A 12307-nucleotide genomic window follows, 5' to 3' on the forward strand; every position below is an offset into this window, starting at 1 on the left:
CTTCAGTTTTTAATCGAAGTCAGTAGACACTCTAAATTCATTTCAGGCGTTCATGTGACAATCAAGAGAACTGTATTAAATAGAATGCATTATGTATGTGCCTTTTGAATGCATTATGCATGTGCCTTTATGTAAATTGTTGTCTATATTGTACAGTATGTGTCTATTACTATTGTCTATTGAATGTTTTACTCCTTGCATATGTAAGTATACTTGGCCAATAAAAACTGATTCTGATTTTGATCAGATTTGCAAAACATAAAATGCCAGCTGATTTCAGGGACGTAAACTACTGGTAAGTAAAAGTGAAATGTTTTAGGCCGCAGGAGGTGTTAACAGTCAATCAAGAGCCACAAAAACATCATGGTGATTCAGAGGGCACAGAATAAGGGCTTGAGCTTTGGATTTTCCACCTTCTTCTTTAGAAACACCTGTGTTATCTGGAAACACCCTCCCTTACCAACTATTTTTGTTTTCTCTGGAGGTAAAAAAAAAAACATTTGGAGTTCAGCGGAACAAAATTCATTCATTTGAGTGAAGTTTGCTAGAAACCACTATCGTGTGGGATGAATACTGGATGATGGATGACAGGAGATGAACAGAATTAAATTACAGTGTATGAACAGATAAGGCAACGTTTGAGGAACGTTTCTTCTGATTGGTATGCAAACTAATGTTCAAAAGCCATCATTTCTCCTTGTGCCTGGGAAAACAGATAGAGAGATGATGACACAGTATGGAAATAATTCCATGACTATTACTTAATTGTCCTTAATTCTAAACATTTAAATAATTTTAAGATGGTTAGAGGGATGATCATGATGCGACCCAGGTTTAACAAATTGAGCTGTTGGAGTGTATTTGACTAACCGGGATTATAAAAACCACAATGAAGATAAATTTTAAATTTGCATGGATACTTTTCTTAGTAACTGCTGGTGTCTGCTGGTTTATATTTAAAATGACCTATGAGACCAGATGTACTTTGTTAGACCTGGGATATAGCTGCTTTTACCAGTGCATGCATTATGACTGCCACATATATCCAGCATCTGTTTAGTGTGTTGGTTGTGCACGTCCTCAAAAATTAGTGTGACGCATACTCAAGATGAGATATTCATATAAACATTAGGGGCGAAAGTTTAGGCGCAGAATGTGAGCCTGCAAGGCTTTATTTATGACTCTGGGTCTGAATTCTGTGGTGTGAGCGCAAGTGGAGATTCTCTAGTAACACACATACGGCCTGTGCGTGTAGCAATGAGGCAAGATTTCTTTTACAACGCAACCTGTTATGTAAACAAATGTTCGCAAACGCTTGGGGTGGTGGTAGCGTAGTGAGGTGCTGGGCTAGCATGCATTAGCCTGAATGGAGTTGAGGTTCAGTACCTGGCTTCCTCCATTGTGCCCTTGAGCAAGGCACAGGTAACCCCAAGTTGCACCAGGGACAATTTAGTCCCTTGTAACAGAATTGACTGAAAGTCTGAAAGTCACTTTGGATGAAAAGTGTCTGCTAAATGAATACATGTAAATGGAATTATATCTAAAAAATAAATAAAGCAAGCCTTAAGCAGCTACTGTGAATTTCAATGTAATGAATCACAATTCAACTATATATATACATATATATATATATATATATATATATATATATATATATATATATATATATATATATATATATATAAATAAAGTAATGAAAAAATAAACCTGCTATCCATCACTGATTTCATTGTAATGTACCGACCGTCCTTTGCTCTATACTCATAGGAACTCATTTACCTCTCTTCCCTTAATAAAGACCAATTAGCCTCAGTATAATGTATAATGTCATCATTCAAGTTGCATTCAATATAAGCATGAGGTGTATGTGAGATAATGTGTTTTTAGAGAGAACAGTGGAACAATAACTGATGTCCTTCTGTGATGTACTTCATTCATTCTACAGACGGGACGGGTAAGTGGTTTCAGGCTGACTAAGCCCTTGCGCAAGTGGGGTTTACTGCATCAGCACAACCACCACCACACTGTTTAGGACTGTATGGTAAAACATCAACAAACTTAAGATCATACCTTGTGTGTGTGTGTGTGTGTGTGTGTGTGTGTGTGTGTGTGTGTGTGTGTGTGTGTGTGTGTGTGTGTGTGTGTTTATACTGTATGTGTGCACGTGTATATGAACAGGATAGTATAGTGTGACTGGTGGATGAACTTCCAGTGCTGTATTGTGGAAACATGTTTCGCTGGAAGACACAGATGTTCTCGGCTGATTTGGCCAAGGTGTAAATATTATTGTTTCTGTTTGAAAGCGTTTTGGTGATAACGTACGCTGAGGGTGTGGATCTACAAGTTTACAAAGGCTGTCACTGTGGTCAGCACAGCTCCTGACCCTTAGCTAATTAGTATGACAAATGTGATCAGATGACACATTAACTTGATACCAGCTACAGTAGGAGTGCTACTGGGATGACAAGCCTTAGTTCTGGTTGAGTGACAATATAAGAGTTTGGTATCGCATACTTACACAGGCCACTGAATCAGGCATTGTGTATGTGTGTGGGTATATGTGGGAGTTTGTGTGTTTGTGTGTGTGTGTGTGTCTGTATGAATGTTTCTTTGAAAGTGTAACGGAAGAACACCCCCACTGCTCCACATCCCCCTCTACAAACACACAGCCAGATGCAAAAATGGAAGCCACAAATTTCCCGGGTGTGGTCAGTGGCGACTGTCGCCAGGTGATAAACTAAAGCTAATTTTTGTTTTTTGTGACTAGTCTATCTGGAAACCCATTTGACTGTTCTCATTTGACTACTGTTTTGTTAAGCGCACACAGTGTAAAACACACGTGTTTTAAGCGCTTCTTAGATCTTGTACACAAATTGTTTGGGCTATTGCCGGGCCCACCTGTGTGTAAGTTTGCACTCATGCATACATCTACACGTACATGTGCTTGTGTGTGTGTGTGTGTGTGTGTGTGTGTGTGTGTGTGTGTGTGTGTGTGTGTGTGTGTGTGTATGTGTGTGTGTGTGTGTGTGTGTGTGTGTGTTCGCTCATCATTTGCTTCCGATTTTCATAAAAACCATTTCTCTGACCTGGCCACAATTTTGACAAGCCACAAGGAAGGAAAGAAAACCACAAATTAAACAAATCAAGCTAACTAAACAAAATCCAGTCGCATCCCTGGCGGGAGCTACAAAGCTTGCTCACCTGTCGTCTTTACCCATGTTTAAACAATTAAAACTTGCTGAAATGAAACATGTTCTTTGCATGTCTCTAAGTCCTGTAGCCATGATGGTGGAGAGATCCTTTCAACATGTATTCTAGCGATCGTCATGGAAAGATTGTCTCTCTTTCTACTTTTTTCTTTATTTCTGCTGGCTGTGAGAAATGCCCCTGTCCTAAGTCACCTTCATGGGTCCTTGTAAACATGCCTGCATGCTTCATCTACAAATATTGCTGTCCTCCATGAGCCATCATCTTCACACTGCCTTCAGCAAACAGACCGAGGTAAGAGTTCTAAACCCAAGGGGACATGAGAAAACCAGCTTTATCTTCTTAAACATGTAAACTAACATAGCGCTTATATATGTGTCTATGGTCTGTAATTGGTTATATTTAAACCATATATGATTTATGCATGGAAAGCAAAAAAAAAGTATGAATGTTTAAGTAACAGTATTTCAACAAAAATGCGTCAGTCTCCCTTAAAAGAGGATGGTACGATTCTAGAGTTCACCGGCATACGGTCGTAAAACATTATGCAAGACAGCCAGGTGTCAAACAGGCAAGCTTTTTTCCTTTTAAATATTATCTTTCAAAACCTAAGGGTTTTGCTAACATTTGCCACAGTAGTCATTTTCCATTTTTGCACTAATTGCTTGTTGAAGCTTTGAGGCTCACATTTCCTTTCAAACAGACCAAGGAGGGGTAGAGGAGAGGAAAAGGGAAGGAAGGAAGGAGAAAAAGGAGAGAGAGAGAGAGAGAGAGAAAGAGAAAGAGAAAGAGAGAGAGAGACTGCTACCAGGGAAAAGTTTATTTTTAATAATAAGTGCGCCCAGGCTGTGGAATTTGTGTAAGTTGTAAGTGCTTCAGGCTGGTGGTTAATCCACCACAGGCAACTGGGCAGCCATCACACCCTTGAACAAGTGATAATTGGGTGAAAGGAAAGAAGATCTGGTGTTTGTGGTGTGTGGATCTTAGTGTGTGTGTGTGTGTGTGTCTGTCTGTCTGTTTTAGGGGGTAGTGTATGACCATGAGCTGACGTTCATACTCAATTAAATGTCATTACTTCATTATAACATTTTAAACATTCATACAAATCTATCATAAAAAATAGAGGCCGAGAAGCCAAGGATATGGATCTGAGAAGAGACCGAATTAGACGGGTACCAGAGAATATTTCACTACAAAAGTGAAATTATAAACATAAACTGAAAAAACACAAATGATATCTAAAATTGTCTATGTGTTTAGTAAAATAAGGCCTGATGGAGGGGTCTATGACCATAAGCTAAACTTTTGATTTAATAACTGGCTGTGGATACATTGGAATATATACTCACATACATATTGTACACACAATTGAAATAACCACAAATCATAATGTGCTAGTGAATGTTAATTAAAACATAAATATTTTTTCTCAATGGCATATTTCCAATAAAGTAAGTCCAAATAGTTGTTAGATTACTTGATTAGAAATTTAATTAACAACGCCAGCCGTTGGCTAAACAGTACAGAGACTTGCAGAGAAAAACATCAGCCCCATTGTTTCTAAACATCAGTTACCATTTCACATTAAGCAGGGCAGGTCCGACCAGTAATTTGTAATGCAAAGTTATTTTATTATAAATTAAATGTACACTGTATATGCCCTTCCATGGAAGAGCAACACTCACACACACACACACACAACTCATAACATCTCATCACATCTCTATTTCAAACAAAGGTAATTTGTACTTTTTGTGTTTCTGTTGGTAGCTCTGCCAGAGTAAGGGGTGTGGAGGAGTTGGAGGTGTGAAGCTTACCCTTCGTTGCGGAAGATGGTGCTGAAGCAGTGTCCTAAGCTCCTGTAGCTGTTGGGATCACTAGTCCCTCTCTGGAGCTGAAACCTGACAAGACAGGGTTTGAGAAATAAACATGATTTAATGAAACTATTTTTTTTAGTATACTTTTACAGTCACCTGAAAAGCAGATGTGAAGCTACTGAAAAGGTATTGTTAGAGTCAATGAGACTTAATGAGAGGATTATACCGTATTTTGACCTCATCTGAATTATCTGATGGCATGTTGATTGCAAGGATGGAATGTTGTTAATCACTAATCTATTTAATTTATTATCCACAATTGCAACCTTTCTGATTGGTGTATCACTGAAGTACAACCTTTCTGATTGGGGCATCACTGAAGTACAACCTTTCTGAGTGGTGCATCATTGAAGTACAACTAGCAAATATGTACTCCCCCACAGCACCACAAAAGGCCCACTGCAGAAGACACCACGTTACACCCACGACATTACACCACACCACTCCTCTCTCCGATCCCTCACTCTCTTCTTCTCCTCCTTCCTTCTCTGGTGACTCTGTTCTTCCGGAGGCACCCGCCACAAGCCCCTCTTGAACGTGGGAGAAGTCAAACATTTACTTAACCCTCTCCTTCTCCAATTAGCGGGTGAGCGCTACGCGCCGGCCTCTTGCGTGTCGCCGAGGGTGTGAGGCGGCGGGTGAACAGGCCAGTAACCTGGCGGTTACAGCTCTTCAGCAACGTGTAAACCTTTAATATGATTGAACAGGTTGAGAGCCCTTTTTTTGTTGTTATTGCAGCAAAAAAAGCCCAGTAACTTGCCAATAAAGGTTACCAAGCGCTGTGTAAATGTTTTTAAGTGGAGAATGTGAGTAAGGATTGTGTGTGTATGTGTGTGTGTGTGTGTGTGTGTGTGTAAATGTTTTAATGTGGTGATGAGGGACAGTAATTGGTGTTTGTGCGTGACTGTGTGTTTGTGAGTCTTTGTCTCTGTGTGTGTGTAAATGTTTTAACATGGTGGTGAAGGAGGGTAATAGATAGTGTGTGAGACTGCGTGTGTGTGTGTGTGTGTGTGTGTGTGTGTGTACATGAGGCTTTTAACACACTGCTAATGGAGATGTTTTCTGAGTGAGTCTTGGAAAATGGGGGCTGATTAGTACTGTGCAGTGTATGGTATATCGTCTTTCATATTAAATGGACGACTTTAAATGGACATTAAATGGAAGAAAATGAACCAAATGAACGGAGAAGTAAATGTTACTTGATACCACAGAGAGACATCTCTCATGCAATTAGATTAATTAAAGGTTTCATCCCTTCTTCTTACCGCAGCTTAATTATTATTGTTATTATTGTTATTGTTATTATTATTATTATTATTATTATTATTATTATTATTAATGGAGAGAAATGGAGAGCAAGAAAGTAGGAGGGACTGGGAGAGAGGAGAATGTGTGTGCATCTATGTGTGTGTGTGTGTGTGTGTGTGTGTGTGTGTGTGTGTGTGTGTGTGTGCGCGCGCATCAGTGCGAGTATGTGTGTGTAGGGCAGGAGGAAATATTCTTCCTCATATGGCTTTGACTGCCAGGTCAGGAGGTCAGCACTTAGTCGTCCAAGCGGGTGCCTGATGGGGCCATAAAGGGCCCATGGTTCCAGCCGAGGGGAGGTGGAGGGCCAATGGGGTGAGGCAACCTTTTATATCGCTCCGCTATCCACCCAGGGTGTCTCTGAAAGAATCGAAAATAGTGGATCGACATATATCACTGAACCTGTGACTGAAACCTAGTAAAAAGAACACGAGTGGTGGTATCATTTTCAAGGAAGGTAGAGAAGAGGAGCAGGGACAAGAACAGAGTTGACGTTTGGGGGGTGGGGGGGGACACTGGATATTATGGTATGAGGCAATCAGAAAGTTGGAGGTGGGTGTGGGGAGGGGGTCATGGTGGTTTCAGTGGTAGCCAGGGGGGCACAGACCCGGAAGATTTAAGAGCAGTGGGGCTTGTAAACAAATTTAAATCTAGCGTAATTAAAGGCACATGACTGGAGGGTCAAGAGATGCAAGAAGGCTTTTGGAAGATGTCTACCTCATGTCCAGTCTCTCACCATCTCTCTTCTCTCTCTCTCATGCACACACTTTCTCTCTCTCTCTCTCTCTCTCTCTCTCTCTCTCTCTCTCTCTCTCTCTCTCTCTCTCTCTCTCTCTCTCTCTTCTTTTAAGCTATTCATTCCTCCTTTGTTACTGTCCATTATTCTCTGCTCTTTCATTCGCTCCCTCTCTCTGTTTCTCCCTCACTGCGACTCCATCCAGTCTTCGGTGGAGCAATGGCAGGGCCGTGCCATGCCGCTCTCCTGCCCCTCTGCTTTGCCTCCTGACCCCGGGGTCAACTCATTTCCTTGTGGCCCTTGCCTACCCCATCATAAAATGGTCCTGCCTAAGGTAAAAAAAGAGAACAGGCAGGGGGGAAAGAGCGAGCAAGAGAGAGAGAGAGAAAGAAAGAGACTGAGAAAGAGAGAAGAGAAGATGAGACGATGAGTGGAACCTGGTAACCTTGAGAGACAAGATGACTACTTTGAGCCCCTGAGCTTTCAGAGGTACCAAACACACACACACACACACACACACACACACACACACACACACACACACACACACACACACACACACACAGGAAAGCAAGCCGAGGTTTACTAGTTTACACCCTATGATCAGTCCCTATGTGGGCTCCCACTGACAGATAAGGCAGGCTGTGTCTCAGCACTCAGACAGCCTGTGGGTGCTCAGGAGAGCGACGTGGATGCTGGATGTCTGCTTTGATTGGCTCCGCACTTCAGACCTTGGAAGCATGGTGTCCTGTTGTAAACTCAGCAGATGGAGGAAACGACAGATGGGAGAGGAAGAAAGAGAAAATGGGGGGAAAAAGAGAAAGAAAGAGACAAAGACAGATAGAGACAGAAGGAGAGAGAGAAACAGAGGTAGAGAGAGAGGTAGAGAGAGAGAGAGGGAGAGAGAGGAGAGAGAGAAACAGAGGTAGAGAGAGAGGTAGAGAGAGAGAGAGAGGGAGAGAGGCAGACAGAGAGGATGTGTGCACAGTGATTCCTTTGAGAGAGAGAGAGAGAGAGAGAGAGAGAAAGAGAGAGAGAAAAGGAGAAAGAGAGAGAAAGAGAGACAAACAGAGAAAGCCATGGGGCTTCATAACCATCAGTCCCTCTCTCGGCATCCTGTCAGCATCGCAGCAGATATACACCGGCGTGATGACAGCCGTGAGTTCATCTGCACCGCGCCACAGCTCCCAGCAGCCCTGCTTTTATGGGTCGGGCGCGGGTCCCGCGGTCGCCCAGGTGAGGGTGAAGGAGAGGCCAGGCGGCCTCAGAGCTTCTGGGAGCCGGGGGAGAGGAACGCTCCGGGCCTAGATAAATACCCCCACCCCAACAGCAGCAGCACTCACACCTACCCCCAGTCTCCATCTGACCCAGCGCGCCCAATAAAAGGCACAAGGGCGGAATGGGCAGCCGGGCACAGGGGCTGAGGCAAATGAGTGATGTGGGGGTGGGGTGCAGGGGTGAGGTGGGATGGGGTAGGCAGTGGGTGTTGGGTTGGGGTTGGGGGGGGGGGGGGGAGTATTGGGGGAAGGGAGCTGGCGCCCTCCCTCCTTTGGATGTGTTATTTTATAGAGAGCAGCGTGATGTTTCAGGGGCCAAGGGGTGGAGAGGGCGCAGGGGGCCGTGGCTCTCTAGGGGCCCTCAGGGAGTGGCCCCTGCAGTTCAGGTCCCCCCAGAAAACAGGGCGACAGGACAAGAGGATGGGTGAGCCCCAATAATGATGGTGTTAAAAAGAGAAAAGGGCCTGGGGGAGGCTGGGGAGAGGGGGGACTGGGTTGATCAAAAGGCTTCGGGTTTGATTGGCCGGGGTTTTTAAAGGGGCAGGCCGAACGGTTTAAAGAGTCTCTTAAATTTGCCTCGTTAAAAATAAAGGTATTCCCCCAGCTACAGGACAGTGTCAAGGGGTCAAAATTACTGCACTGATCACATAAAAGTGTTTCAACTGAGGTAATCTCATATTAGCGAAATAATGAGTCACGAACAGAATAGAAACGGTGTCAACATAATCAACATAAAAGGCATGTTTTCAGCCATTAAAATTTTCATGGGATTTTCTGCGTCAACCTGCAGTGCTCACATACCTTCTACCCACACTAAAATCAATTATATCTTTGTACATGAAAACAATAAAAAAGTATCTGAAGCAAAGCAAGTGTGATTTTAGTCCAGAGAGTCCCCTCCAGAAGAGCGAGAGGGCCAAGAAAATTGTGATCGGGAGAACACGGGGCAAAGCCTCTTTTCACCCGCAATCCGCCACGTAAGAGAATCCAGAAGGCAGCATTAAAAGAAAATCTATTTTTTACAGCCAGATAGTTAATTTTAATGAGCAGGATCATAAAGATGGCAGAAGTGCATAGGAACTGGTATGGTGGGTTAAAAGCTCGCCTAACCTAAATGATCCAACATGGCCCCAATCACACCCGCGCTCCTCTCCTCTCTGCGCGTTAGATAGGCCCCAAACCAAACACTCGGCGCTGACGCCATCTTAATGAGTGGGCTGGACCAGAACATTAGCTCACTCTGAAGGGGAGAGGAAGCAGTAGGAACTAACACAATCCATCACGGATGAGGGGCACGCCAACGAAGGGTCGCCCGGCCACTAATCTGAAGGCTACTCGCAGAGCTGAAGTGTGTAAGGCAATCTTATGCGTTGGATTCTTTGTAATTAATCATGTTCACATTAAAACAGAATGACAGAGAGAGAGAATGGTGAATTGGAAAGAGGGAGAGTGAGAGGGAGAGAGAGAGAGAGGGAGGGAGGGAGAGAGAGAGCTGAATTAGGGAGAGAGACTAAGTGATACATGTAGTGTCCAGAGGGTAACACATGAAACTGGAGCAAGTCCTAAAGAGGGGCAGGACAGAGAGATGAAGAGGCGCTCGAGTGCGTCTGAGGGAGTCAGAAAAGGGCACACAGATAAAGAGGGGCTGGTGGGCTGGGGCGAGAGGGGAGATACAGGGGGACGGGAAGTGATAAAAGCCTGGCGCTGATGACCCGGCGGGTAGCCTGGGTCTGGTCTGAGCCAGGCCAGGTTGGGTTTCAGCCACTCCACAGGTTCCCCCTGCACCCAGGGAGGCTGGGTCATGGCCAGCCAAGGTCAAAGAGGCGCGGGGAGGAAGACAGGCCTGATCCCTTACAGGGCCACAGTCCAGTCTACCATGACTACAACTACTCAGCCAGCTAACAAGATTCAGCAGAATACATCAGGATTCAATATCGTCTTCATGTCCATTCCAGAGGCTTGGCACAAATATACTTATCCTGACCATTTGTTTTGTAAAAAAAGTAGAATAAGTGAGTGGACTTTAATGGCTGTCTGAGTCCCGACTGAGGTTCGAAACTGTGGAATGTTCATGTAAGTGACTAACCATTGTTCACATTTTGACAATGAATGCAAAACTGATCGGCGTTATCATTAGAAAGAACCTGGTCTGGGATCTGAGATGGTATGGAAGCATGGGCCCACAGGATCAGGTATGGACCTGTGAAACCTCCTGTTGCGCTGCTTGCCATGTCCCATTACAAGCCAAACTTAAAACAGGCTGTGTGGATGAGGGTGTCACTATACCACACAAACGCAAACAGGGTGCGAACACGTGCATGATAAATAATAATGTCCCAGTGAGCTGCAATGGCCCATTTTAAGGACGTCATAAAGGACTTGATGAGAACTCGTTTGTCTCTCGCGCCATTTGGACGCCTCCTGGCATTCTACGTTGTCCACCCCTTCCACCTTTTTTTCTCTCTCTCTCTACCTGTGTTTCTCACTCTTTACTTTTTCGCAGCATGTTTTTCCATGGCCTGGTCAATGTAGGCAGGGGGCAGTGGAGAAGTAGTAACTCAAGGGCTCGAGTTTCAGGCCCAGAGGTCACTGGGGTCAGTCGCTGTCCTCAGCTGTCTCGGCATGACCAGGGCCCTTCGGGCTGCCTGCTGACGCTGGGGGGAGCCTTGCTCATCCCTTTGCCGTTTCCTCACATCAAAGTGGCCCCCTGTTTTTTCTTCAGGCAGCTGCAGGGCCAGTCACGGCTGTTCTAATGTAGCAGGTCTCCTGAGGACCGGGCGTCTGTACACAGAGCTGACCCAGCGGCTGGAGGTGATGGCTCTGCTACTGTCTGTGTTTGATTGTCAGATTGGCTGTTGGCCTGAATGGGAGCCATGAGGAAACAAATATAAAGACACATATGGAGGTACTGGTCACGGTGAAACAGAATGCACATGTGCTCTTTCTTGACGGTAGCTGAAGCACTTGTATCAGATTCCAACATTCCACTCTAACCTGATAATGTCCCAGCTCTTCCTAACAGTGAAAACATAGAAAGCCCTACAACATACATATACCTTTACAAATAAATACATACACACACACACACACGTTACAAGATACAAGAAGATGAGAAGAGAGGACGCGACAGAGGGAGGGATTGGAGAACACAGATGAAAGGAGAGATGTCAGGAGAAAGGGAGGCCTGCCAAGACGAGGAGAAGCTTTGACCAGACACTGGTCATGACCTGATGGCCCATGGCCACTAAACACAGAGTTGGCCCAACGTGGCCACCACAAATCAACTGGTAAACCCCACAGCGCTTTTACTCTGAAACTTGATATTTTACATGTCAATTGTGAAACAGTGTGTGTGTGGATATATTTTTTTCAAAGTAAAAATATATACATCTTCTCAGACAAGTGCTGTCACAACAACCGAAACGGTTGCATTGATAAATAAATAATTAACATTTGTTGCATACATTAATATTCCACTCAGCGCCAAGCTCTTAAGCATCACTTTCTGTGAGAGAGAATGTTAGGAAAAAATCAGACATGAAGAGCTAAGAGGAAAACATGATAAGGACAGCATGTGAAAAAGATGAAGAGAAAGAGAGAGAGAAAGAGAGGTAGTGATAAAGGAGTTGAGTATACAAGAGGAGACAGGAAGTGTTGGAGATGGAGGAGGTGTGTGTGCTGACCAGAGGCAGAGTGAGGCGAGAGGGTCTGACCTGCCCTCGTGCTGCTTTAACAGGCTCGGCCAGCTCCGCACTCCGCTAGTGGGCTTTGAGCCCCGCTGTTTAAAGGTTGTTTCAGGGATTCCACCAGAGGGGCAGCGGGGTTCAGAGAGCAGCGGGTGGGGTGGGGGGAGGTTGTGTTGGAGGTGTGTGTGTGTGTGTGGGAGGGGGGGGGGGGGGGGTAGT

The 12307-nt window shown here is 44.5% G+C and overlaps 1 protein-coding gene and 1 long non-coding RNA gene across 5 annotated transcripts in view; one reads left to right on the forward strand and one right to left on the reverse strand.

Annotated features, from left to right (window-relative positions):
• slc25a21 (solute carrier family 25 member 21) overlaps nt 1-12307 on the reverse strand; it is an 87966-nt gene that overhangs the window by 15113 nt on the left and 60546 nt on the right. For all 4 annotated transcript variants that reach the window (XM_042071827.1, XM_042071825.1, XM_042071829.1 and 1 more), the window contains one exon: nt 5025-5108. In XM_042071827.1, coding sequence (XP_041927761.1) covers nt 5025-5108 — 84 coding nt within the window. The remainder of the gene's footprint in view (nt 1-5024; nt 5109-12307) is intronic.
• Nucleotides 3301-5153, forward strand: LOC121692862. The gene is made up of 2 exons (XR_006025365.1): nt 3301-3557; nt 4978-5153. It is a non-coding gene; the product is annotated as an uncharacterized LOC121692862 (long non-coding RNA).

This window comes from Alosa sapidissima, chromosome 19 (genome assembly GCF_018492685.1).
Source record: "Alosa sapidissima isolate fAloSap1 chromosome 19, fAloSap1.pri, whole genome shotgun sequence".
Lineage (NCBI taxonomy): Eukaryota > Metazoa > Chordata > Actinopteri > Clupeiformes > Clupeidae > Alosa > Alosa sapidissima.